The 27,476-nt window shown below is 45.9% G+C and overlaps 1 protein-coding gene across 1 annotated transcript in view; it reads left to right on the forward strand.

Annotated features, from left to right (window-relative positions):
* Nucleotides 1-27,476, forward strand: part of WASHC4 (WASH complex subunit 4) — a 975,954-nt gene that overhangs the window by 665,499 nt on the left and 282,979 nt on the right. The window contains exon 28 of the mRNA XM_086919270.1: nucleotides 6,589-6,675. Within this exon, the coding sequence (XP_086775396.1) occupies nucleotides 6,589-6,675 (87 nt within the window). The remainder of the gene's footprint in view (nucleotides 1-6,588; nucleotides 6,676-27,476) is intronic.

Genomic DNA, 27,476 nt, shown 5'->3' on the forward strand with positions numbered 1-27,476 from the left:
GACCCCTGTCACAAACTGAAGTTGGTTACGGACCTTCACCTCGTGTGCCTTTGGTGCCTGGAGCACGACCACAACCTGAAGTCGTGCTCCGACTGTCGTGCCATGAATCTGAAGACTTCGGGGGAGCAGTCACGAAAACTTTGCAGGGTCCGGCAGTCCGCTCTGCGCCATTTGAGGTTCCGGTCGAGAGGGAAGTCACGGGACCGGTCGCGGAGGCACCACCACCACTTGTCATCAAGGTCTTCATCTCCGGGTAAGCCGAAGCACAAGAAGAAGGTAAAAGAAGCCTCGTCGCTCTTTGCGTTCTCCACGTCCGTCGGCCGGTGCAAGCACAGGCTCAGAATGGAGTCGTCTGGCTCTGCCCACTGAGCCTGTTGGGTCTACTCTGACCTTCCCTCCCTTTCCGGGACCCAGAGAGACTCCTGCCAGCTTCAAAACTTTTACCGCCGCAGGGCCCCCAAGGATCCAGGCTTGGATCCAGATCAGCACTGGTCGAACTCGTGACACCTCCTCAAGCGCCGAATCCAGTGACAACGCCCCCGCCGCCTCCGACGCTGGGTGTGTCCCCAGCCATAGTCGACCCCAGCCTCCCTCTCATTGGGGACACAGCACTGGATCGACGTCGGGACCGACGCCGACCGGTACTTTTGTACCCCTGTTCTCTCCTGATGTTTCTTATCAGCATGAGTGGCTTACAGGAGAGGGTGAGGAGGTCTGTGGACCCTCTTGTGGACCAGTTAGAGGAACCAGACTGGAGAGAGGAGTTTGGTGAGGCCAGTGGTCTGGACACCTCCCCAGACCTTGGCATGCTGTCTCCCCCCTACCGTGGTACAGAGGAAGGTGCATCTTACGCTGTGGTGTTGTGTAAGGCAGGCGAGGCCCTAAACCTCCAGCTTCCTACGGTGGCGGTCGGGACTAACCTCCTGACAGAGGTGCTTCAACCGGCAGCGGCCTCCTCAGAGCCCCTGCTGCCATTCAATGAGGCCCTTACAGACATCCTTTTGGGCACTTGGTCCAAGCCCAACAGAGGGTCTCCTGTGCACAGGATGATTGCAGATGCCACCGCCCCCATTTTCCTCCCTTCCCATCCTACCCCTGAGAGCTCTGTAGTCCAAGCCTCCACGTCCAAAGGCGCATTCCTTAACGCACCACCTGATAGGGAATCCAAGAAGCTGGACCCCCTTGGAAAGATGATGTATTCTTCCTCACCTTGGGGCTGCGGTAGGTGAACACCACATGCCTATTGGGCCATTACTCCCACTCGGTGTGGGACACGGTTGCGCACGTGCTGCCACAGTGCCTGGAGGAGGCCCAGGCCATGCTCCATGTGCTGTTGCCGAAGGGAGAGACGCAGCGAAGTGCACCATCAGGTGTGGTCTGAAGACCGCCGACTCACTGGGCAGGATGATTTTCACATTAGTAGCACTGAGAGGATACGCCTGGTTGAGGTCTACTGGTTTTTATGGGGATGTCCAAGCAACACTTTTGGACATGCCCTTTGATAGCCGTCGCCTGCTTGAGCGCTTTAAGGATTCCAGGGCTACGGCTGGATCCTTAGGCCTCGCTTCCACCTCCCGCCCGGCACAGTCTGCTTTTCGCCCCTTTTGTGGCTATAGAAGGGGTGCCCCTCCACGTTCCGCCCAGAGCCACAGGCCTGCGCCAGCTGTCCAACCTCTGCGCGGCTGAGGATGTGGATCCCACCTCCATGGGTCAGGGGGCAAGCGGGTAGGCCAGTCCACCAGCGCCTCCAAACCCTCCTAGTCCGACCTTTCAGGCTCATCATTCGCCAGTGGGTGGCAGGATTCGCCATCACATCCACCACTGGCGCAAGATCACGTCGGACAGGTGGGCTTAGTCCGAAGGGGGTACTCTCTACCCGTCGAGAATACACCTCCATCCATGCCAGCACAATTCCATTGCATGTCAGAGGATCACCTGGCCCTTCTCCAACAGGAAGTTACAGCTCTCTTGGCCAGGGGAGCCAAAGAGCGCGTTCCTGCCCCAGAAGTAGGTCGTGGTTATTATTCTCTATACTTTCTGGTGCCCTTGAAGGACAAAGGCCTGTGTATTATCTTGGATCTCAGGAACGTCAACCGCTACCTCCGGAAGGAGAAGTTCAAGATGTTGACTCATGTTCAGGTCCTGTCTGCTCTCGACCCTGGAGACTGGATGGTAGCATTGGACTTTTGGGACGCTTACTTTCACATCTCCATCCTGCCAACTCACCGGCATTACCTGCGGAGCACTTTGTTTACCATGCTCCCCTTTGGCCTTACCAGCGCCCCTCGGCTGTTCACAAAAGTGATGGCGGTGGCCGCAGCTCATCGGCGCAGATCAGAGGTTCCAGTCTTCCCCTATCTCAACAACTGGCTGTTGAAAGCTGGCTCGCTCAAGGCAATCATCTTCCACCTCCAAACTACGGCGGACCTCCTTCATTCGCTGGGGTTCACTATCAACATGCCGAAGTCACACCTGGCTCCCTCTAAGAAGCTCATTTTCATCGGAGTGGTTCTGGACACAACACAGTTTCGGGTTTATCTTCCCGAGGAGCAAGTCCGGGATATTCGGGCTATGATTCCGATCTTACAGCCTCTATCCCGGGTTTCAGTCAGAATGACCCTGAGGCTGCTGGGCCTCATGGCCTCCTGCATCCTGCTGGTGGATCATGCCAGGTGGCATATGCGGGCTCTGTAGTAGATCTTTAAGTTACAGTAGGCACAGCTTCAAGAGAATCTGTCCGATTGTGTTCAGATGTCGGAGGGCACTGCTCAACAATTGCAGGATTGGCTCAATGGCGGATCCCTTTCCCTTCACCAACCAGGGTTTACAGTGGTGACATATGCATCACCTCTGGGGTGGGGCGGCCACATGGGAGAGGCGGAAATTCAGAGGCCTCTGGTCTCTGGCGGATTCCGGGCTCCACATCAACCTTCTGAAGCTTCGGGCGATTCGTCTTGCACTAAAGGCATTCCTTCCCTCTGTCCGGGGAAGAGTAGTGCATGTGTTGAAGAACAACACCACAGCCATGTGGTACTGCAACAAACATGGCGGGGTGGGGTCGTGGACCCTATGTCAAGAGGTTCTCAGCCTTTGGACATGGCTGGAACACCAGGGCATATCCCTGGTGGTTCAACACTTGGCAGGTTCTCTGAACGCCAGAGCGGACAAACTCAGGTGCAGGTGAATGATGGATGGTGCAGGTGCATGATGGATCACCAATGGTGTCTTCACTCGGAGGTGGTGCAAGGTCTCTTTCAGCAGTGAGGAGAGCCTTGGTTAGATCTATTCACCACCTAAGAGAACGTGCAATGTCAGCAGTTCTGCACGTTGGAATTTACAAGGCGGCACTTGCTCGGCGACACTTTTCTTCGGAAGTAGTGTTGCGGTCTTCTATATGCCTTTCTGCCTATACCACTTCTGCCCAGAGTGCTGAAGAAGATCAAGCGCAACCGGGCCCACGTCATTCTTGTTGCTCCGGATTGGGCATCAAGTCCCCTATTGTAAATAATTTCTTTAAGGGCATTACTCATCTCTTCCTTTCAATTACTTTTGTAATGCCTCAGTGGGACTTGAACTTGGTTCTGACTTGTCTTGTGTGCACTCCCTTTGAGCCACTTCATAATTGTCCTCTCAGACTTTTAACTTTGAAAACTGCCTTCTCGGTTGCCATCACCTCTGCTTGCAGGGTGAGTGAGCTTCAAGCCCTTTCTACTAAGCCTCCATTCTTGGCTGTTCATCCAGGCAAGGATGTACTTTGCACTAGGCCATCTTCACTTCCCAAAGTGGTTACCTCTTTCCACATAGGACTGACCATCCCTTTACACACCTTCTTTCTGCCTCCGCACCCTTCTAAAGATAATGAGCGGCTCCATCATCTGGATCCAAAAGGTGCGCTTTCCTTCTATCTGGATCGCACAAGACAATTCCGGGTGGATGACCAACTCTTTCTTGGCTACGTGGGTGCCAAGAAAGGTCAGGCCATACAAAAATGGACCATCTCTCGATGGGTTGTTCTTTGTATAAAAATCTGCTATTCCCTGGCGAAAAAGTAACCTCTAGTGGAGTTGCATGCCATTCCATCAGGGCGACGGCAGCCACTACTGCTTTGGGATGTGGAGTCCCCCTTCAAGACATCTGCCAGGCAGCTACGTGGGCTTCACTGCACAAGTTTACCAAACACTACTGCCTGGACAGCCACGTCCGGAGAGATGGCTTCGGCGGCCGTTCGGTTCTCCAAGATTTTCTGTTGTGAACTTGGTTCGCAGACCGACCACCGATGTTGGAATTGCTGGGGTATCTACTCTAAGGTGAGAATCCATAACTAACTGTCTCTTTCAGTTGAATAAGTTACTTACCTTCTGTAACGATATATCTGTAAGAGACATAGATTAGTTATGGATTCCTCACTGCCCCACCCATACTCCCCGTTCTGCGAACTGATTTCTAGCGTAAGGGACTCCCTTTTAAGGGCCCCAGTTTTCGTGCACCAGTGGTCAGTGTCTTGCACAGCTCTGCGCTTCTGGCGGGGAATGTCGTGTAAAGAACTGACGTCAGCGCAACGAACGTGGAATAGACCAACATCACCTATCTATGCGCAGAGGTAGTGCGGAGGAAAAAAATTCTCCAGATCCAGTCTGACGCGTGGGGGTAATTCTAAAGTAAGGAATCCATTACTAATCTATGTCTCCTTCAGATATGTACTGTTACCTGAGGTAAGTAACTTGTTCTTTATGTCCAGTTTCGCGGATCCTCCGTGACTTTACATGAGGAGGTCGCGCTGAGCGTCGCAGCAGATATGCAAATCCTCACATGTGGGAAAAATAATAGTTCCGGCCTATTTTCTTGCATTTAATCTGAATTTTCACAGCCTGGGAACAATCTTCAAAATCTAAAAGGTGGCCACAACATGCTACTCCGATTCTGGCCATCCAATCATACCATTGCTGTTGGCGCGAGGATTCGCTGAGTGCCGTGAAGGATCCACAATTGTTCTGTGTCCCTAGATGTAACAATGTGGTTTTCCTTTAATATCTCTCAACCTACTGAATGGATTTACACCAAATCACAAAAAGCACTCTTTCTGTACCAAAATCTAGGTTTCTGACAAATTTGGTAAAATTCCATTCAGCAGTTTAGTTTGCAGTAGTGTGTAAAATCTCTATGGGAAATACAAAGTATGTGATCACACCCTTCTATTTATATGAACTTCTATTCTCTGTTATGTACAAGTACATTTAGATAGATTATTTTGATTGTCTATATTTTTTTGGTTGTAAGCTTAATCTTTTAGTTGAGAGGAGTGTTTTCTGCATACTGGTAGTGCCAGTACAACATTTCAATAGGGGAAATGTAGTTCTACAAGTAATTATTAAAGTGCTCTCTCAGGTGGTTGAAGTGTCAATCACCACCTTTGGTGGTGTGTCTACAACCTAGGAATCTGCATATACACACTAGCTACTTTAATGACTTGTGCTCATTTTTAGTAGGACAACTAAGTATACCAACCCTGGTTTATGGTGAGAAATTAATAGTTTAATTTATAATAAAGATCTTGAAAGTTCCTAAAATAGTTGACTACACATTAGGACATTCAGTAATTGAGAAGTGTAGTTGTCTTACATTTCCTGTTTTGGGAACTCTTTTTTTTAGGTAGGTGTGTGTGTAAGTGTGCAAGGAAAAAATGCAGTCACTCAAAGTGAAAGCATCCAATGGCTGGTGTTGAATTGTCTGTTGATCTTCTAGGGCTGGGAGGGAGTATAATTTAAGTGACATGTCAAAAGACCAATGGTGCAAGAATATTGATATGAGCTCCTATTTGTGTATGTGTTTTTTGATTGATATTTTTTGCAAAACATGATGCTGACATCACAGCTAGAGATGTCTTTAGGCCAGACCTAAAAAGGTCTCAATCAAGTATTTGTTCAGGCTAATCCTTGTCTGAGGATATGGAAGAGAAGTAAATAAAGAAAAATGTCAGTGAAAAGGTTTGGTGGCAATATTTGGTTCAGTTTGTCACTTTCCTGGGTAGTTCCCGGTCACCCCAGATCCACACGGTGCCACCTAGCAGCATGCAGGGATCATTGATGCATGGGCTATTCTAACGATGACTGATCTGCAGTTAGATAAGAGTATCCACCAGAAAAGATTTACATTACGCAAGTACCCTGTTCGTTTATGCCACTTGGAGCTGGCTACCACAAAGCATGCATGCTGATACTAATGCCAGATTTGTTTGTATTGTCGTTTAATTTATTAATTAAGTTAATTATTTGGGCAGTAAAAATACAAATGGTGTCTAATCTCAGAACATTTTTCCAAAAACATAATGGAGTTTGCCCCACCCCCTCCCCACAACCCAGCCCCCCTATCATATGTTGGTTTTCTGTCCCATGTAAAAAAAACATTCTTTCAGATTTGATAAGTTGCAGTACTGTTTGTGGCTGATATATTGCTGTATGAGTGGTGTTTGTTAGCTTTCTTTTTAAACACAATTTCATAAATGTATTGTGCCCACATTAACGCTTTTAAACATTTTTGGAAATGGAAAGCAATGATGTAAATAAAACAATTCTCTTTACTATTGCTCAGATTTGTCCCTGATCTTGAAGATATTGTCAATTTTGAAGAGCTGGTGAAAGAAGATGGGCTTTCAGAAGAAACCTTGAATGCAGCAAGGTATAGTCTCTTCTTTTCTTTCTTTCTTTTTATAAAACAATGTAATGCTTTTTCCTGAAATTCAAAAGTATTGTCACTTGTTGGAAGAAAATAGTAGAGAATTAGATTTTGTTTACCAGGCCTACAACTATGTTTGTGTGAAAACCCAAAACTGGCCTCAGAATTTTTTTTACTGTATTTGGGATTTGACATTTAAATATCCTTTTCAATTTCCGCTGCACCCATTGCACCCAAACCTCTTTAATACATTTGATTCATTGCATCTTCAGTCACCTGTGAGAGGATTCCCTAAATTTATAGGCTTAAAAATAATACAATGTTGGGGCTTCCTCTTAATCATCAGGAACCTGGCACCAGCCCATCCACACCAATCCAACACTTTACAATGTTGCTATGGGGTCTGGGCCACAGAATAGCACAGCAAGCAGTGCAGTGCACGCTAATTCACTCAGTCTTGCAATTGAGATTCCTTAACAAGTTCCTCCAGACGATTAAACATCGTACAGATTTCCCCGAAGGCAGTGCTGTGTTAATTCAAGTGTTTCTGGTGGCTACACCTTCCTATAGAGTACCCATCCTTACAAATTATTTTTCAGGGCTTCAGAATGGTTCACAGCAATAGATCTCCTGTGGTGCCATTCAGCTCCTGCTGCAGCTCTGCCTTCGGACATAAGGAAGTCTATTGAGCACTGGTCGGCAAGATGGCACCCATTAATGTTTTTCAACACCTTATCAATGCGGATTAGGAGAACTCTCTCTGAGTCTCACTAAACAAGATTCTTCAGCACTAGCCGGTATCTAGGTTAAATATCTCCTGCAAAATGTAATGGTTTAAAGCCTAGTTGCGAATGCTGAAAAGATATCCCCATGACAATTGCATGTGGTGTCTCAGATTGGAGCATGATTCATTGACCTGCAGTTCTTGAGCCTCCATGCACCTGAAGACCATCACGGAGCATAATGCCAAATTGAAATCTCCCAAGCAATCTCCTTCATCTAGGTAGGTCACCTGTCCGAGAAAGATGTCCCAAATGTTCTGTGTGCATAAGCACAAAAGGCACCATGAGAAGGGGAGGCTTTCTCCATTCCCCAGTGCAGGACTCTTCATAGGCAGACATCAGGACATTGCAACAGATGAGACCACAGTTTGTGTCCATCATCTAACCCCACGTAGGACAATGCATTCTAGCTTGCTGTTTTAAAAATCAGTACAATATGACTCATATTTCCTCTGGGTCGCCTTTCTTGGGGAACCACATTCCTGCAGGTTTGGCCAGTCTGGTGGCTCTGATGCTGCAACCTTGCAAGCTCCAGCACCTAAAAGTAAGTCAAACCTGCCAAACAATGTCCCCCAACAATTTAGAGCCTTCCTCTATGCTATTGTAGTAATCACCCACAGAACCTACTATGATACCATTCTCAAAGCCATCTGCATCAGAAGACGTTATCCATGTGGCAAGGAAAGACGTTAAGGTGAACTTTAATGAGGTTCGCCCTTAAGAACATCACCCTAGGGCTCAAAGGTTTGCCCAGAGGAGACTTTCAGCGTAGACTGATACCTTCACAATGCATGAAAAAGGTTATGGCCCTACAGCGGATGATGAGTTGTAGGCTGATAAACTGCTTTACAAGTAAAATATTGATGGTGGCTTATGTCAGGGTTTACCAAATGTGAGTAACTTATATATCACACTACAAGGGGACAAGTGTTTTATCATCCCGTCACAGCGAGACACCCCCAACCCATTTATGGAAGTAGTACCTAAAACAGCTAAAGTCATGTAATTGATCATGCCCTCCCTAGTGGTAAAGTCGGAATTGAAGATATTGCCACCCTCTTCTTCTGTGACAAAGCCCTTGCTTCTTTTCATTGTATTCCTGATGGATCCTGTTGTGACTGAATGAAAGAAATTGTTTCTGGGCACAGCAGTCTACTGACAGATGGCCAAAAATCCTTAGGCCTGCAGCAAGTCATCCCATTTTTTTTATCCTCTCACTTGTCACTAAAAGGTCTCTTTGTCACAATGTTTTACTCGAAGCAGAACCCAAATTATTTCCCTGCAGCACCACCTGCTAGAGTCAAAGAAACTAGACTCTTTGGACAGAAAAGACTTTGCTTCCGGCAGCCTTGCTCTCTGCACTGCCAATGCCTCCTGGGACAATATGTTCATGCCATGTGGGAATTGGCAGCGCTTGCTGAGATCAGCTTGCCAGGCCACATGAAAAATGCATTTTTGAGGCATGTGAGCTGTAGATAACATGCTTTGTATACTTCTGCCATCTAGTGTTGGGTCCGGATGTTTGCAAGTTGTTTTTCTTCAAATAAGTCTTTCCAGTTACGAGGTAGTTGATCCCTCCTTTCGGTGATACTGTGTATGGGCATCGACTCCATTGACTTTTTTTCTCCATCAGGTTTGGCCGTGTAGTGCTGCGCTCCACTTCGATACCATTTCTTCGGGTTCCCCTCGGTGCGCAATCCACTCTACCCATGTTGGTATTGTTTTGAATGCGTATCCCACTTCCCCGCGTATCGTATTCATCGAGGAAATGCTTGTCAAAGATCTTTAGAAAGGCCTAACGGCGTCGGTCCACTTCGCAAACAATGAAACGGACTCCATTCAAATTCTGCTCTTGGTGCCACGCCAAGTATCCGCATACAGACTCGCACAAAATGTGCAACTTGTGCTTGTGTCTGGAGCACAACGAACAGGACTGCGACACGTGTAGAGCGTTCTGATCGAAGAAAACATTCTGTGATCGTTGGGCTCGACATTGTGAAATGGTAAGTCAAAACGTTTAATACACACCCGACACTCGCGAAGGATCCAAGCATGAATTTAATGCACATGGGGCCGAGGAAGAACAAGAAAAACTTGCATCTATTCCAGAATCTGACTCCGAGATGGAAGAAGACTTGTCACCAGGTCAACGTCCCATGAGTACCAGGCGCCTTGCACCCAAACTCCAACTCAACCGAAACAAAAGACTTCAGTCCCACCTCCCCCCCACCCTGCCTGTGGGCCTTGGTCGGCACCAAGATATTTCTGATGCCCCACCCTCCAGCTTGGCGCCGAAACAAGTCACTAAGCCTTCCAGCTCGGGATCGAGTCTACCAAAGTCTGGCACTGAGCCGAAACCTTAAAACTCAAAGCCCATAACTGCTTTGGAGCAGAAATCATTGACACCGAAAACTAAACCTCCTTTGGTACCAAAACCTTCCGCATCGACAACTCATTTCACACCGGTACCGAAGTCCTCTGTGCCAAAACCAAAAAATTTTCCTCCGAATCTGCAGGATCCGATTTTCAACGCCCCAACACCCAAATCCGACCCAAAACAAAAGAACTCTATATAAATCCAGATACTGGACGTGTCCTTACTAAACCACCTCAAAAACGCAAACCTGAGTCAGAGGACACATCTTATCATATTCCTTTGAAGAGGAAGAATGTAGGTACTAACCCCTCTTCTCCTATTCTTCCTTCACCACGTTCCCCTGTACCACCTTCCCCACCATTGGAGCATTTACTCGTTACACCAACTTACTCTCCACCACCTGAAGATGATGATGATGATAATAATGGAGATGAGGGGGACAATAATTTAGCAATAGATCCCTAGAAGGATTACAACACTGATTCACCCATAGATAACAACCCAAATCGTTACCCTGCAAAGCCTTCTCCTCCTGATGACAATGTAGTATATCTAGAATTACTCCCTAGAGCTGCAGAATATTGTGGGGTACAGTTACACAAGGAATCTCTAGAGGAAGATTTCCTATTTGAAATGCTCAGTAGCACGCAAAGGGCCAGCCACACTTTACCTATGCTTAAAGGTATGATGAGGCATGCTGATGATGTCTTTAACCCTTTGGATGCTCATGACGAGCTCAGCTCGTCATGAGTCACGGTTGAGCTGTGCTCAACAATGGTAAATCTGGGAACCCAGCACAGGAGGAAAATATCGCTAGCAGCCAAGGTGTTAAAGATCCAGTGCATTCTCGCATTCTCACTCCCAAAATTGATTAAAAAAATATAAGCCTGCTCCCTCAGATCTATTAAAGGAGAGTTACCACTAGACTTTTTAGTGGGCTCTAATGCCCGTAAATGGGCCAACTCACAGACTACAGGTAATTCTCCCCCTCCTGAAAAAGAATCAAAACTATTAGACAATTCTGATAAACGAATAGCCGCCCAAGTAGCAAATCATTAGCACATTGCCACCACCCAGGCCCTGCTAGCCAGATATTATAGGGCACACTGGGACGAAATGGAGCAATTACTACAACACCTCCCAGATGAGTACAAAGCCCCCCTGTCCTTGTAATAACAAAGACAGCCAAAGCACGATGCATATTGTTCTTTTCTGTTCCCTATATAAGGACCCGAGAATCAGGTTTATTAAGCCGATCCTCAAGGAAAAACAACCATGCCATTATAAAGAGGGTTATGATTATTTATTATCTTTGTCATCATCTGGTGTCTGTTGCGCAATGCTAAATTTTATACGAGTGTCACTTTTGATTAGAAAACGGTATGGCTAAATCTGGCCCCAAGAAGCTGACCCTCTGATTATGTATATTGTATACTGTTGCATTGTGATTTTTCTATTACTTATCTTACTGCCCTTTAATATATACCCCGGTACGAAGAATCTATGAATCATCTGAATTAATTGAAAGTAAAAACTATGGGCTTTTTATTTGTGATTATATCAACTAATGAATTTTATAGTGTTATAACTGTAAGACTGTCTTTTAAAAATGAACTTTAAACTATGTTTGTAAATGTATTTGTTTGACTTTTATGATTCTTTTGTTTTGAATCGAATAAAGTTTTTGAAACGAAACGAGTACAAAGCAAAAGCCCACGATTTAGCCCAGGAAGGGAAGCTCATATCAAATTCCTTAAATAGACGTGCTTTAGCTGCTGCAGACATCACAGCTAGAGAGATCAACACTAGTCTGTTATGAAGGAGACCTGCATGGTTGAGGATTTCTGGTTTCAAACCCGAAGTACAACAGTCTATTTTAAAAATATTCCTTTTGACAAGTAGCATATCTTCGGGCCTGAAGTAGATAAGTCATTAGAGTTTTTTTTTTTAAGATTCAGAAGTAGCCAAGTCTATGGGAGCTCTGCAGTCTCCCTCTAATCTGGGCTCCTTTTGACGCTCCATCTATCATGGAGGTTCGAGAAACGTGTCCTCAGACAATACTGCTGCATCCTACAAAGGCAACAGTCAATCTTCCTCTAAAAGGGGCTTCTTTAGAGGAGGAGACAGAGACAACAGCAACCAAGGTCGAGGCAGGGGTTCCACATCACGTAATTCCCCCTCCCCAACAAGCAGTGGCTTCCCTACACTTCCCCCGATCCTTTAACACCTGTCGGGGGACATCTTCAACAATTTCTCCCCATTTGGCAATCTATCATCATCATCATCATCATCATCATTATAACTTTATTCGGTTAAAAGCAAATAACAATAAAAGTACACACAAAATTTCATTATTCAAAGGTACAACCAGAAAAATCAGAAAATTACATTGTAAGGGGGACAGTCACATAGGAAATAATTAAAAGTGAGATACTCACATACAAATTGATTTAGGCAATCTAAAAACATTTTTTATAAAATTCAGAGATAGATGCCACAGTCAAAATAGCATCTAATTTCTGCATTGCTAAAAAAGCTGGACGACTGTGATTAATTTCCATCTCCTTCAGTATGGGAACAATCAATCTTTTCCGAGGTAATGCATAAAACTTACAGAAAAATAAAATATGGATATCCGATTGTTCAGATAGATCATCACACGGGCATTTAATTAAATCATGTGACCAAATATTTATAACAGGGAAGCTAAAAACTCTAAAAAGGAAATTTAACCTAAACGTGTTAAAACGGACCGCTCATGTTCACTCATAGAAAGGGTTAAGTATGGTTGTATTTTACCCTGAGCCAATATCAGTTGATGGGCTAATACTGTCTTTTTCTTTATTGCCTCACTGGTTCTTATATCTTCCAGGTACTTCATGCACTGATTTTTCAGTGACTTCCTTGGGATATTGCACATTAAAAGTGGATCATCGTAATAATTCTGACAGCCCATTTTCACGAGGAAATCTTTTACGAAAACAAACCATCTTATCCTGCTTTCATAATCTAAACTTATCACATCCCTTATAATAGCGCGGTTCAGTGCACACTCCTCATTGGTCCAGACCCTTTGCCATAGAAGTATTGGCTGGACCCTAATTGCGTCTTCAATATGCGGTTGACCAAGTTCCATGTGACAGATGTAGCTTGAGACACTCTCAGGTACAGCTAAGATGTATCTCAGAAACATGTTTTCTGCAAGCTGGATGGGTTTTCCATTGGCATAGCCCCATATACCAGCGCCATAGACAGCAATTGATATACACGTAGCATTAAAAAAAATTCAAAGTTCAACAACTGTTTTTTTCCCCATTTTTTTAGAGAAATTTTTTAGGGCCATAATTGATTTACAAAACATAAATCTTCTTGTTTTTATAGCACTTTCCCATGTGTCGGCTTCATGAAACAAAATACCTAAATATGGAAAAGTGGGGGTGAAGTCTAAGGGACTAGCATTAATATACATGACCTTTTTCTAATAACAGAGCCACAATTCATAGAAAACGTTTTTGTGCAGTTAATTTTCAGGTCTAAATTTGACATGAAATTATTAAAAGATGTTATCAGGCCTTGTAGGGCGCGGGGCGTCCGAGCCATGATAACCGCATCATCTGCGTAAAGAAGCACAGGGATTAGTCTTTTGGCTACCATAGGCATATCCCTGCACTCTTGGAGTAAAGTTTTTTCAAGGCCATTTATATAAACTAGAAATAAAAAAGGGGCAAGAACGCACCCCTGGCATACCCCGCGCCCTATGCCAAGTGATCTTGTGCACTCTACGTTTCTTCCATATTGTACTGTTGCGGTGGCACCCGAGTATAATTCTCTTAGAAAATAAATTAGTTTTTCTTCCGCCCCCAAATTTTCTAAAATCGACCATAATTTACTATGCGAAACGCAATCGAACGCTGACGTTAAGTCAACGAATGCGAAATAGATGCGCTCCCTCCTGGCCCTGATATATTTTTGTTGCAAAATAAATAGATTTAAGCCCTGATCTACCGTTCCTACCCCTTTCTGAAACCCATACTGAAGCTCACTGATAACAGAATTATCTTCCACCCAGCTTTGAAGTCTACTTAAAATAAATCTCCCAAGGATTTTTATGGAAGAATCTAGTAAAGAAATCGGCCGATAGCACATACAATTTTGTCTATCTCCCTTTTTAAATATGGGCACGATAACAGATTTAAACCACGACGGGTTTAAGCCCATCTCAGAGGTGGCATTAAATAATTGTACTAAGATAGGCCCCCACAGCTCGATATTATTTTTAAACAGATCAGGTGGTATGTCATCTGGGCCCACAGCTTTACCTCCCCGAGTTGCTTTAAGGCTCGCAGTTACCTCTTCCAAGGTGACATCCAGTTTCATGCCCTTGGCCCTCTCTTCCCCTAAACTTTGAAATGGCGTTTGCTGCACCCCATGCGGAGTGCTATACAGTTGGGCATAATGGTTTACCCATTCACACTCTGAAATGCAATTTCAATACGTGCCTTAGTAATATCAATAAAGAATGGGGCATTCTCTGCTTTCCAGAAAGCAGATGAGTCCCTACTCTGTGAGGCCTCGCATAGTGACTCCCACTCGTTCCTTTTAATAACCGCTTTCCTTTTTTTCAATACCTCGTTGTAAATTTTCCGCGACTCCTTAACCAATAGGAGGTCATGGGGGACAGCATGTAGAGAGTATTTAAGTTTCAAGTGGGCCTTTGTGCATGCTGAGTCAAACGAACTCCTGGTCACTTCTTTACGATTTTTTAATTCCACCCTTAGGCTATCCTTGATATGAGTTGCAACAATATGAAAATGTTTAATAATGCCCTGACTATCAACATTCTCGACCAAACAGATCAGGAAATTAGTTAAACGTTTGGACATCAAATTGTATATAAAATCATCTGGAACCAGCTTACTCCATTTAAGGGAATAACCATTTTGTCTTCTCATGATTACATCTGGGACAGTCTGCCTGCAAGTCTGTTCTCCGCCTAGATCCCGAAATGAGTTTAAGATCTCCATAATTAGCGGATAATGGTCACTTAATGCGATATTAAGAGTCTTACAAGTTTTAATCTGGCGTCCATACCTGACAGAGAATAAAATAAAACCATCGACGCACCCTTGCCAATAAATGTCAGCACAAAGGGAGACTCTATTTGGCCAATTTCATTTACGTACCCCAGATCCCCAGAAAACAAAATATCATTTAACAAATCCCCACAATCTATCACCACAGACCAATGCGTGCATAACTTCCGATGATGCCACATGAAGCTGAACAACGCCACCTACCGGTGCGCATGGGTACTGCTGAAGAAAAAGTTACTGGATCCAGTCTTATGCCTGGAGCTAATTCTAAGGTTAGGAATCTGCGGCTAGATGGATTCTCTACCAGATAAGGCATTACTGAAGTTACGTAACTTGTCCTTTCTTGCCTGTACTGATGTGGGCAGGGAAACTGCTCTGTCCAGGGCATGGGCTCCCCGAAGGGAGGGGCACAGTGCCGCCTCTCTTTTGAAGTACACTATGGCCGTGTTAGATGGGGTACAGTGACTTTTTTAGGCTAGGGAGGGGTCTGTTTGGCACCCCTCTGCTTATTTATTAATACTGCCCCAGGGATGGGGTGCCATGAGCCTATTTATTCTCAAGGGGGGGAGCAAAGTTGCCCCCTCCTTTTTATTAAAATATCACTCCCGTGAGATGAGGATCCCTGGGCTGTTTTGGAGGCTTAGGTCGAGGGACCAAGCCCCCCTCCCCCCCCCCCCTTTCCTAAATTATGTAACCCACCACCAGGCTTGGGTGTCAGAGTATCCCTACCCTGGCCCCTTATTTCTCTTTTTTAAAGTTGTTCTTAGGACTCTGGATTGGGTCCTGAGCAGTGGTGGCTGCTCCGATAAGGCAGAGGAGCGTCGCCCCACTGTTCAAAAGGAAAAATAAAATGATAATAACGTATTGTTATTATTATTTTATTTGTCCTATTTAAGTCAGTGGCTCTCCGGGCGGGGCTGGCCAAAGCAGGCAGCGGAGTGGTGTGCACTCCTTAACACCATGCGCGCTAGCGGAATTCCGCTCGCACGCTGGGATTTGCGAAAACGCACTTTACGTGACGAGCTGGGCTCGTCATCAGCGTGCGAGGAGGCTACGCCATGACGAGCCCAGCTAGTCATCAGCGTGGAAAAGGTTAAGTGTGCGTCACTGCTTGGCCGGTCGGAGCCCTGCACACTTTGCAACTTCCCCACAAGGCTTGCTTTGCACAGCCTGCTGAGGAACATGCAAAGCCTCCTAGTGTTTCGGGGCTCAGACCAATCACAACGCTGCATTGCAGTGTTGTGATTGGCTAAGTTTGAGCCTGGGTGCTTCCTGCTGCTTCCTGCTGCCAGCAGAGACAGGAAGAAGAGTATTAAGGAGAGGCGGCTGCCGGCCCTGATAAGTGTTTTTTTTTCTTCATTTCAACCCCGCCCCACGATTCCAAATTGGTAATAGCCGCTACTGGTTCTGAGTCCTAGGATGGCTGCCACCACATCGTTGTTTTTTTGTTTATTGATTTTTTGCACATAATACACAATAATGTGGCGTATACTTATTTATACATTCATAGGATACGTTTACACTAGTATGCTTTTATGTCAACTGTTTTAAAAGATGCAATCAGACATGAATAGTTACTCAAAAAATACCTAAAGGGTAAACCCATGATAATACCTTTATTTAATGGGTACCCTTGGTACTCCTAAACGAGGGGGTGATGTACGGGTATAGTGGTCCCTTAAAATAATAATTCTATGTTTCCCGTATGGTATGCTTCTTGACGAATATGTGACTACAGGGGATACTATTTCTACTTAGACCATGACGTTTTTTTCCTGTAGTATTAGTGAGCTTTATCCTGAGGTATCAAGATAGGACTCACTCTGACACCTATATTCTTCTTACTCACTGAGTTATAGAGATAGGGCTCCTCATTGGCTCTGAAGAATGCCCCTAACCAGCATTGGAAAATGTAAGGGGAGAAACATGTTGGCTTATGACGGATAGTGGTACTATTGTACCTGTGCACCATACCGCCTGACACGTTCATTGTTTAATTAATTAATTAATTAATTGTGTGCTTATATAGCGCTGGAATCACTCCCGAAGGGGTACCTCCGCGCTTCGACCACTGCGAAACTCTTCCTGGTTTCCCTGAGAGATGGTCCCTTAATGGGTATCTCCAGGGTGAGACCAGGCATCCCCGGTGGTCTGGTGGGGCCGTTAGTGAAGATGAGGCAAGCTAATGCCCAGAGTTGCCGAGTGTGATCGCTGATCAGAGTGGGCACCGAGGCGAGAGAATTATCGAGTCTGCTGACCCTGGTCCAGAAACCTGCTGCGTCGGGAATCGAACCCTGGTCCCGGGCCGTCCTCTGCTTTCGGGTCTGCCGCCTCTAACCAGTGAGCCACACTACTTCACTTTGGTGAAGGCAGAGTTGATGGTGCTTAGAACTACTCCCCGAGCCCAACTCAACATTCCCACTCTAGTGTATTTGGACCTTTTATTATAATGACGATATGTTATTTGCCCCTATGAAGTCTGTTGATGTATTAACCGTATAAGACAAAATACATGTTGGCTAATGTGTGGAGAAAACGTCAAGACTACTGATCACTATACGCAAATAAAGAATAGCAGAACTTTGAACACAAAGAAACTTGGTATTGATTCATTAGGAACGTTTTAGATCCCCCTCTAAGTTATGGACTTTGTTCCTACAGAAGCAGACATGGTGGCTTTTCTGCATATTGGAGCACCCGGGATATACTGTGACTAATTCATTATACTGCCTCGCTTAATTTTGGTTTACTGAGTGTGTGTGCACCATATTACACAGCCACAGTCACTTCTTCCTAATGGTTCCATTGACTAAGGGGTTACCTTTAGTTGGTATATCTCTTATCCTAGATTGAGAGAGTTAGCCTTCTCTCTGCCACAATCAGACAGCTAGAGACATGGGATGTTGCAGCCGCTAGACAGAGAGGATTCTTTCCTTCCACTGAGGTCTCCTCCGAAAGGGAGGTACAGGTGTGTACAAGGAAGAGTGCTTTCAGAAATTGAAAATATGTTGTGCTATAGCAGCTCAATGATCTCTTCAGCTTCCAAAATAGACACAAATTTCTTAACAATATAAGAATCTTATCTTGGAATTTGAATGTCATTCGTTCTATTAACAAACTTTGCAGCATATGAAGAGAGCTTAGATTTGTGATTCCAAAAATCATGGCCTCCTGGAAGTTCAATTGTCCAAGCACAACTCTGGCGAACTTCTAAAATGTAGGTTTATTATTATGAGGCTATGCAACAAGAAATATCTGTGTGATGCAATGCTCTGCGTGGCAAAATTAAATTTGGCAATGCCACACTATGAATTGTGAAACTTTTAGGCTCAGGCCTATAGCCAGCATTTCCAAATATTCCGCTTTTTTGACAATTTGCAATGTTTATGCTCAAAATGCTGTTGACCCAGATCTGTTTCAACAGTTATTATTGGAACTTGCTGCCTGGGTAGGGCCCTACATTCTATGTGGTAATAGTAACCTAGGCAGTGAACAGCATAAGGAAACAACTGGTTTAACTGGGGGTTTCAGAATGTAAAACTCACAAGCATCTTTATTCTACATCATGTTTTCCTGTGATCTTGTGGTTGCATGTCCAAGCTGCTTCCCCACTCATCCTGCTTTTACTTATTAATCTGATAGAGACTGCTAGCCGCAGATTCCTTAACGTGGAATATCCCCCAGGTGTTAGACTGGACCTGGAAAACTTTCTTGCCCCGCATCCCTGCGAACCAGGGGGCGGTGCCACGTGACTCTGCCCGACTCGCTCCGTGGGCGTGACGCCAGCGAGGTCACATAAGCCCCACCCCTGCGCGCGGACATCAGTTTTCTTCTTTTCCGCGTGAAACACACACCCGGATAGTGTTACTGGCTGGTTCAGTCCTTTCCCTTTTCGCTCTTAATCGTTTTTTCTGGGTACAGTGTATGCATGCCTTTGGGTTTTAAAGTGTGCTCCTCTTGCGCACGCCAGATGTCGGCGACGGATCTCCATTCTGTCTGCATGTGATGCTTGGGGGAGCACAACGACTCCACAGTCTGTGAGGCGTGTTAGCAGTTGAAGCCAAGTCCCAGCGGGAGCACCGGATGAAGCTCCTCTCGGCTAACATGTCCAGGTCAGCAGCGTCGCCGTGGCCGTCCCCTGCGGACGGCTTCAAGTACCGCCGCTTCCACCTCTGACATCGTCCTTCTCTTCGTGTGGTAGTTTGTTCCCTTCGGTGCCGGTCGACATTGACCCGACTCCGGGTTTGGACTCGACGGTTGATGGTGTCAATTTCTCAGGAGACGGGTCGACGAGTTGTGGCTTTTTCCCCGGCGTCGTCTAAGGACGGTTCTTCGCTGTCGCTACAATCGCAGACTTCGCCGGAGGTGCCTCAGGTTGCTCATTCTTCAGCCACCCTTCCCCCTTTCCGGACTTGGCCTTTCCTTCCCCCGGTTTGCCTGGGGGACGGCCGCCTTAGTCTGCAGCAGTCGCCCACAGAGGAGCTTCTTTCCCCACCGTGGGGCCCTACGGAGGCCGGTGCGGCCATCGCTCGCGCCCTCTCCACGGCTGCTGGGATTTTGCTCGTGGGGGATCCAGTGGCCCACGGATCATCTTCTGGAGGTCCTCCATCGGGACTCTGGTGGTCGGAAGCTGCTTTTGCCCTTCAAGGCTTCGCTCCACAATTCCCTCAAGGGGGCTTGGGGTCGACCCGCCACGGGGGACCCGGTGCTGCAGCGCCCTCTGCATCGCCACCGTCCTGCACCACAGGATCCTATCTGTCTTTCTCTTAACCCTTCGACCAGGGGCACTCTTTTGCAGAAGGCTTTTCCCTCCCTGTCTTTGGTGTTGTCCCCTCTGTCGCGGGAGGCGCGATGCTTAGATTCCTGGGGACGGAATATCTTTGCCTCCACCAGTGCCGCCTTGCGGGCCCTTAACACTTTTTGTGCCCTGGCAAGGGCCACTTCTTGCTTGTGGGATTCAGCTGAGTCCCTTCTGTCTGCTGCTTCTAGTCAGGGTGCCCGTGTTGATCTCTGGCACCATCTGTTTGATGGCCGGGAGCTAGCGGTGTTCATTCTTTGCTCCGCTCTGGATATGTCGGAGGTGCTTGGTCGTACCATGGCCTCTTCGGTGGCTCTTCGTCGCCATGCATGGCTCCGGGATAGTGTGTTCCCGGAGAATGTTCGGGAATAGTTGGTGGACCTTCCATTTGATGGCACCCTTTTGTTCCACGCCCCTGCGTTCTCTGCGTTCAGAGGTTTCTGGCGGGGCTCCGCCCTTCTCCTCCTCCTCCTCCTTCTCCCCCCTTCCCCTCCTCCTTCTCCCCCTCAGTGACTGGGGAGCCTTCTAGTTTTGGGAGGTGTTCTCCATTGTGTTCTGGAGCCTTGTTGTGAGTAACCCTGGTGATGGGTGTTCTGTGTGATTGGTGTACCTTCCGGTCCCTTGTTGGGTCTTGGTGTTGTTGGCCTTTCTTGGTGTTGTTGGCAGTCCTTTGTTGATTGTGGTTTTGGCTGTTGGTCAGCCATGTTGGCCTGAGATTAGGCCTTCTGTGTATTCTTTCTGGCTCTTTGGCAAGCCGTTGCGGTTGCCCCGCAAGTCTTTTTGGTTGTTGTCCTCTGATGCGGATACTTTTTCCTAAGAGGGTTCCCATGTTCTTAGGACGTAACTTGCTTATGTGGGGCAGTGGTAGCTATTACATAGCTCTCTCCTGTGCCAGGGAGGTGAGGTCATCCTTCGGGCCTCTGCTCTCCGTGGCGTCATGGTATGTCGCAGGTGTCCCTGTCTTTTCCGCTGCCTGAGGCTGGGGACCCACTACTTATTGGATTGGTTCCGTTCGGGGTGATCCCCCTTTTGGGCCCTTCGGGCGGTTTTCTGGCCTTGCCCTTGTTCTCAGCCTGACGTGGTCGGGCGCTTAGTTTGTGACATTGTCAGCAGCTGGCTGCCCCCGGCTGCTCTTCTGTTCTGTGAACAAATGGAGGTAATGGATCCTACAGCTGACCACCCCGGATCTCAACAATTGATATAACAGAAAAAGTTGGCTGATCAGGATAATTTTCAAGAAAAAATCTGGACACACGCAGCCCAAGTGTACTGCGTGGCCAACAGTTTTATATTCCAAAAGAATTTATTTTCATTTGCAATAGAATTTCATTGAATTCACAGAGAAATGGCATAAAGGAAAAAACTCTGTCAGCACAGTCAGTTCAAAAACAAGCAATTGTGTGTACAGTATATACAAAATATACAAATATACAAACACTGAAGGTGAAAAATCAACAATCAATATATCATAACACCAAAAGAATACTTTGCTACAATAAATAACATTTCAAACCAATTGCAAAGTAAGGAGACCTTTACACAAAACACATTGTTTATGCGTTTGGGAACAACCAGTCCTATAAACTAGAATCCAGTGGACAGGCGGAGCTAGGATGGAATGAAGTTGCCTGCCTGTCTCACAACACCTGTGATAGAATGTTTTTTAGGGGTTAACAGCACGGGCCCACAGAGATGGTATTATTTACTCCCTAGCTGCACCCTTCTATCTTGCCACAGGCTGGATGTCAACGCGTTTCGAACCGTAGGTATTGTTGGTTCTCCTCAGGACGGGGACTGGGTAGGGACTTATCTGAAAGGGAATTAAGGGATGGTGTCAATAATATACAAAGTAACACTACACGCACCCTCTCTCTCTCTACACAAATAAGTGACAGCAATTTACCTGCACAACGAGCACAAGGGCTCCAGGAGTGTAGGTCTACCGCAAGTCAAGGTGAGTTTCTAGGAAAGTAAACGGAAGCAATCAAAACCAAGTGTATTTACAAAGCGGCGTGCAACCACCAGCACTACGAGCATGTTATGGGAAGAAAAATCGGGCACGTACCTGTGCTGGGTAGAATGTGGGTCAAATGACACAGTGCCCGCGAAGCGGTGCGCACTCAGTAAAGAGGGCGGCTCATATGCTCTTATCATGTGGCGGAGGCTGCAATTGGCAGAAAAGTGAAAGGGAGACAGAAGGCAAACAAATGAGCACCCTTGGCATCACAATGGACAGAATGAATGTGGGCGCGACATGTCATTAAGGAATGGGGGTGCGACTCCTACCTGCATTAAAAACTCAGGCAGGAGGACGACTGAACCAGGAAACAAATCCGTGAGCTCACGCGGGTACAATTCAACCGCGAACCGCTGCAGGGAGAAAGGGAGCACGTTAGGGTCTAGCTGCATGTGCGCTCTTCGTGCAGACTCAAGGCGTGTCAGAAAAACGGGAGACACTTACTCGTGCTAAGGATAGATTCCTTTCCGATGCCGCACTCGTGAACAGTGAGCCAGCCAGAGAAACGCGCTGGTGCTCATTTAAAAGTGGGGAGGAAGTTTTTTGGAACAGTGGAAAGGAACAAAGGACAAGTGCCTAGTGCTAGGAATGCTGGTACTTGTGGTCATTGCAGATCGGGGGAAGAAACTTATAAACCACATTCTATTTGTGGTGAATACAGGACATACAATGTATCATAGGCAAGGACTATCAGAGATAGCCCCTCAGCGGTGTTATTCTTTTGGCACCAAAAGGACTCGTGTCAAGCGATATAACCAATCGCTTCGCATCCCGCATATACTGCATAGCTAGCTAGGCTATATTGAAAAAGACGGGGCAAGTGAGATAGGAATTAGACCTTTGTCAGCAATCATGATTATCACAAGCGCCTAACGTCACACTCGAATGGTCGCATACGCGTGCATTCAATACATGACTGTCTGTCTAGATTCCATTATCTCGCAGGTGGCATACGCAGCCGTGAGAACCACAGTGTTAAAGAAGGAACCCAAAGTTGGTGAACAGAAACGAGAGAAAAGGGGACAGCACAGCTAGGACACAGCTCAACATAGCTACGCAAAAGACAAGTAATTTCAAAGTTCACAGGTTAGAAAGTTCAGATATTTCATTAAGACCGGAATTAGATGTGTCGAATTTCAGAATGAGGTACGCCTCTTTTTGGGAAAGGCGTACGTCTGGGTCCCCACTGCCCCCTCTGATAGTAGCAAGAACAGTCCATCTTATGTCATTAGAGGAATGTTTGTATTGAAGGAAATGGGAAACCAGTGGCGCAGTAAGGTTCTTGTTGTTTATTCTTGAGCGATGTTGAATAATTCTTTGGCGCACCTCCTGCGTAGTCTTGCCGATGTACAGCTTCTTGCAGGGACATTGTATTGCATAAACAGTGTATTTAGCTTTGCAGTTGGTATGTTCATCATGGCGCCAGAATTTATTGCCGTCCGTGAAGAGAGAGCCCTCCATGGTCAGGTCACATACAGAGCACATGCCGCATTTACGATGGCCCTTGACTGGGTTTGCCCCGAAGATCGTGCTTTGGGTATCCCTTTTAGCAGGGGGCCTGGTAGATGTGATCTTCTGTCCAATACTCCGTTTTTTTTTTAGGGCAAATAATAGGGCGCCTATATCTGGAAGAATTTCCTCGACCAAATGCCAACTTTTCTTGATGGTTTTTTGAAGTTGGTTGGTGTGAGGGCCAAAGGTAGATACACATACAATCCTTTGAGTTGTGGGTTTAGATCTTTTTTCCAATAAGTGCTCCCTGGACGTCCATCTGGCTCTGTTCATGGAATGCTTCAACAGCTTGTGTGGGTACCCCCTTTCCTGCAGTTTAGTAGTCAGTGCCTGTCCATGCAAATCAAACTGCTGTATTGATGAACAATTCCGCCTAACACGGAGAAATTGTCCGTAAGGAAGGTTGTCCCTCAAACTCCTGGGATGGTAGCTCTTATAGTGGAGTGCATTGTTTTTATCAGTTTTCTTTTGGTAGAGGGAACAGGAGAGTCCGTCATTTCTAGCTGATATCTCGACGTCTAAGAATGGTAAAGATTTGGAATTGTAGCTCAGACTGAATTTTATATCCGAGCTTCTGTCATTCAACCACACATGAAATTCTTCAAGAAGAGCTGATGTGCCGTTCCAGATGCACCACACGTCGTCTATATATCTGAGCCATTGCTCAATGTGGTCTCTGTAGGGGTTGTTGTTCATCACATATCTCTCCTCATATTGGCCCATATATAGAATCGCCATTTCGGGGGCGAACGGACAGCCCATCGCCGAGCCTTTGACTTGCAGGAACATTTCGTCCTCAAATGTGAAAAAAATCTTTTTTAGAGCCAAGGTTGCAAACGAGACAATGAGGTCAGTAGGTACCCTGTGGGGACGTGGTCTGCTTTCCAAGTAGAGTTCAATGACAGCTAGGCCATCCTGCTGGGGTATCTGTGTATATAAAGATGACACATCCATTGTCACCAACAGTTGGCAGGTGGGATCAAACTGCAACCCTTCGACTTTGTTTATAAAGTCCATGGTATCCCTCAGGTATGATGGCACTTGGACAACAAGAGGTTTCAAGAATATATCCACGAATTGAGAGATCGGTTCGAAGACCGAGTCACATCCAGACACTATTGGGCGTCCCGGGGGTGTTTTGGAATCTTTATGTACTTTTGGGAGAAAGTATAAGTGTGGAATCCGTGGGTGTTTCTTCACAAGGTATTCCGATTCCTTGGGTCCAAGTATACCTGATTCTCTGGAAGCATTCACGAGTTTGCTAACTTCGTCCTGGATCTGGGCTGTGGGATCGTGTGTAATCCGGCGGTACCACTCCTGGTTGTAGACGTGACTTCGTCCTTCGGTTCTGTACAGGTCCTTGGACCATAGAACCACCGCTCCTCCCTTGTCTGCTGGCCTGATAATAGCCTCCTGTTGTGTCTTCAGGTCTTGTATAGATTCCTTCTGTTTTTTTGTGATGTTACAGGGCACGAACGGGCGTTTCTTCTCGAGGATGTTCAAAGATGACATGACAGAGCGTTCAAAGGCAATGAAGTTTTTCGCGGTGTTATGGTTGGGAGGGCAGAACGTGGATTTGTTCCTTAAACCTGAGGCTTCGGTAGGTACCTGATCAGGTGAGTCCTTAAAAAAACCATCTCAAGCGAATTTTACAGAAAAATTCCATGACCTCCAATTTGATTTTTGTGAAATCCATAGCAATCCCAGGAACAAAAGAAAGGCCTAATTCCAAAAATTATTTTTCGGCTTGTGATAAAACTTTATCGGAGATGTTAATGATGGCAGATGGTTGCCCGACTTGTAGTGTTGTTTGCGTGTCGTCATCTCCAACTGAGGTTTGAACCTCGTCCGTTTCTGCTGTTGGCCCTGGCCTAAAAAAGGCCTCTTAGGACTGTTTCTGTTCTGCGGGTTCCTGTTGGAAGTGCCTTCCCCGGCATCAGAGTCTTCCATCGATTCTGAAGAGGATGTCTCCGAGAACGTGGTGAATCTTTTCTTAGATCTACCTTGGTTGGTATTAAGGTATCTGATAGTCAGGTCTGGTGTAGAACTCATCTTTCAAATACGGATACACTGTGTCGATGTTAAAGTTTTTTTGATCTTTCTCAAACTTGGAAGTTTTAAAGTTGATGGTATTGTCTCTAAAGGTGACCAGTTCTTTCTCAATCTTTTCCAAAAGGGTTTTTGCCTCAATCTCGGTGTGGTTATCTTTGATGGCACGTAGTTGTTCCTCGATTTCCCCCTCCTCCTTTTTTAGGATTCTTTGGGCACTTTTCACAGTGTGCACCATCAGGTCCCTACTACATTTGGTGCTGATGAAGCTGAATCCCTTTCGGTAGACTGGATCATCCGTAAATATTATGGGTACATTCTTAATCTGGAGCCCCCATGGAATGGTTCCGGCTCTGAGATTGGCAAGTAGAAAGTGGCCATGGAGCTCTGTTCGAACATGCTTTTTGCGGAGTCTGATCAGTTTTTCTGCAAAGTTGAGCTGTTTAGCTGTGCTGCTGAGTTTGACAGAGGAAAAGAGAGTAGAGTCAGAGAGGAGTTTTTGGATGTGATCCTCACTGAAAGACAGAGTGTCCTTTTCAGCCATGCTAAGTATACAGGGCGGCGACCCACCTGAAAACAGTTAATCGACCACTATTTTTATGTCGAAACCCATGCAAAACCTTGCAAGCGAAAGCCCGCTCTACCAAACTGTAAACAAATGGAGGTAATGTCAAGTTGGCTGATCAGGATAATTTTCAAGAAAAAATCTGGACACACGCAGCCCAAGTGTACTGCGTGGCCAACAGTTTTATATTCCAAAAGAATTTATTTTCATTTGCAATAGAATTTCATTGAATTCACAGAGAAATGGCATAAAGGAAAAAACTCTGTCAGCACAGTCAGTTCAAAAACAAGCAATTGTGTGTACAGTATATACAAAATATACAAATATACAAATATACAAACAATGAAGGTGAAAAATCACCAATCAATGTATCATAACACCAAAAGAATACTTTGCTACAATAAATAACATTTCAAACCAATTGCAAAGTAAGGAGACCTTTACACAAAACACATTGTTTATGCGTTTGGGAACAACCAGTCCTATAAACTAGAATCCAGTGGACAGGCGGAGCTAGGATGGAATGAAGTTGCCTGCCTGTCTCACAACACCTGTGATAGAATGTTTTTTAGGGGTTAACAGCAAGGGCCCACAGAGATGTATTATTTACTCCCTAGCTGCACCCTTCTATCTTGCCACAGGCTGGGTGTCAATGCGTATCGAACCGTAGGTTTTGTTGGTTCTCCTCAGGACGGGGACTGGGTAGGGACTTATCTGAAAGGGAATTAAGGGATGGTGTCAATAATATACAAAGTAACACTACACGCACCCTCTCTCTCTCTACACAAATAAGTGACAGCAATTTACCTGCACAACGAGCACAAGGGCTCCAGGAGTGTAGGTCTACCGCAAGTCAAGGTGAGTTTCTAGGAAAGTAAACGGAAGCAATCAAAACCAAGTGTATTTACAAAGTGGCGTGCAACCGCCAGTACTACGAGCATGTTATGGGAAGAAAAATCGGGCGCGTACCTGTGCTGGGTAGAATGTGGGTCAAATGACACAGTGCCCGCGAAGCGGTGCGCACTCAGTAAAGAGGTTTGAAATGTTATTTATTGTAGCAAAGTATTCTTTTGGTGTTATGATATATTGATTGTTGATGATTTTTCACCTTCAGTGTTTGTATATTTGTATATTTGTATATTTTGTATATACTTTTTTCCTTTATGCCATTTCTCTGTGAATTCAATGAAATTCTATTGTAAATGAAAATAAATTCTTTTGGAATATAAAACTGTTGGCCACGCAGTACACTTGGGCTGTGTGTGTCCAGATTTTTTCTTGAAAATTATCCTGATCAGCCAACTTGCTCTTCTGTTCTGGCGGCCTTGGCTTGGGCCCTGGCACGCCTGTTTTTGTCCCACGGAGCCATTGTGAGGTCTCGTTCTTATTCTCGGCTGCCCTTTTCACTGGGGTGCTTCCCGGTGTAGAGCTTTGCTGTACTTCTACTTCTTCTTCTTCCGCCTGCCTTCTTGCTGAGGCGCTGGTCAGTCTTGCCTTCGAGCTCTGAGGGGCTCAGCTGCCCTTTTCACTGGGTTGTCTGCCTGTGGGGGTTTTTGCCGTACTTCTACCCCTTCTTCTTGGAGTCTGTAGGTGGCTCTTCTTCCTCTGCGT

This window comes from Lissotriton vulgaris, chromosome 1_1 (genome assembly GCF_964263255.1).
Source record: "Lissotriton vulgaris chromosome 1_1, aLisVul1.2, whole genome shotgun sequence".
NCBI classification, from domain to species: domain Eukaryota; kingdom Metazoa; phylum Chordata; class Amphibia; order Caudata; family Salamandridae; genus Lissotriton; species Lissotriton vulgaris.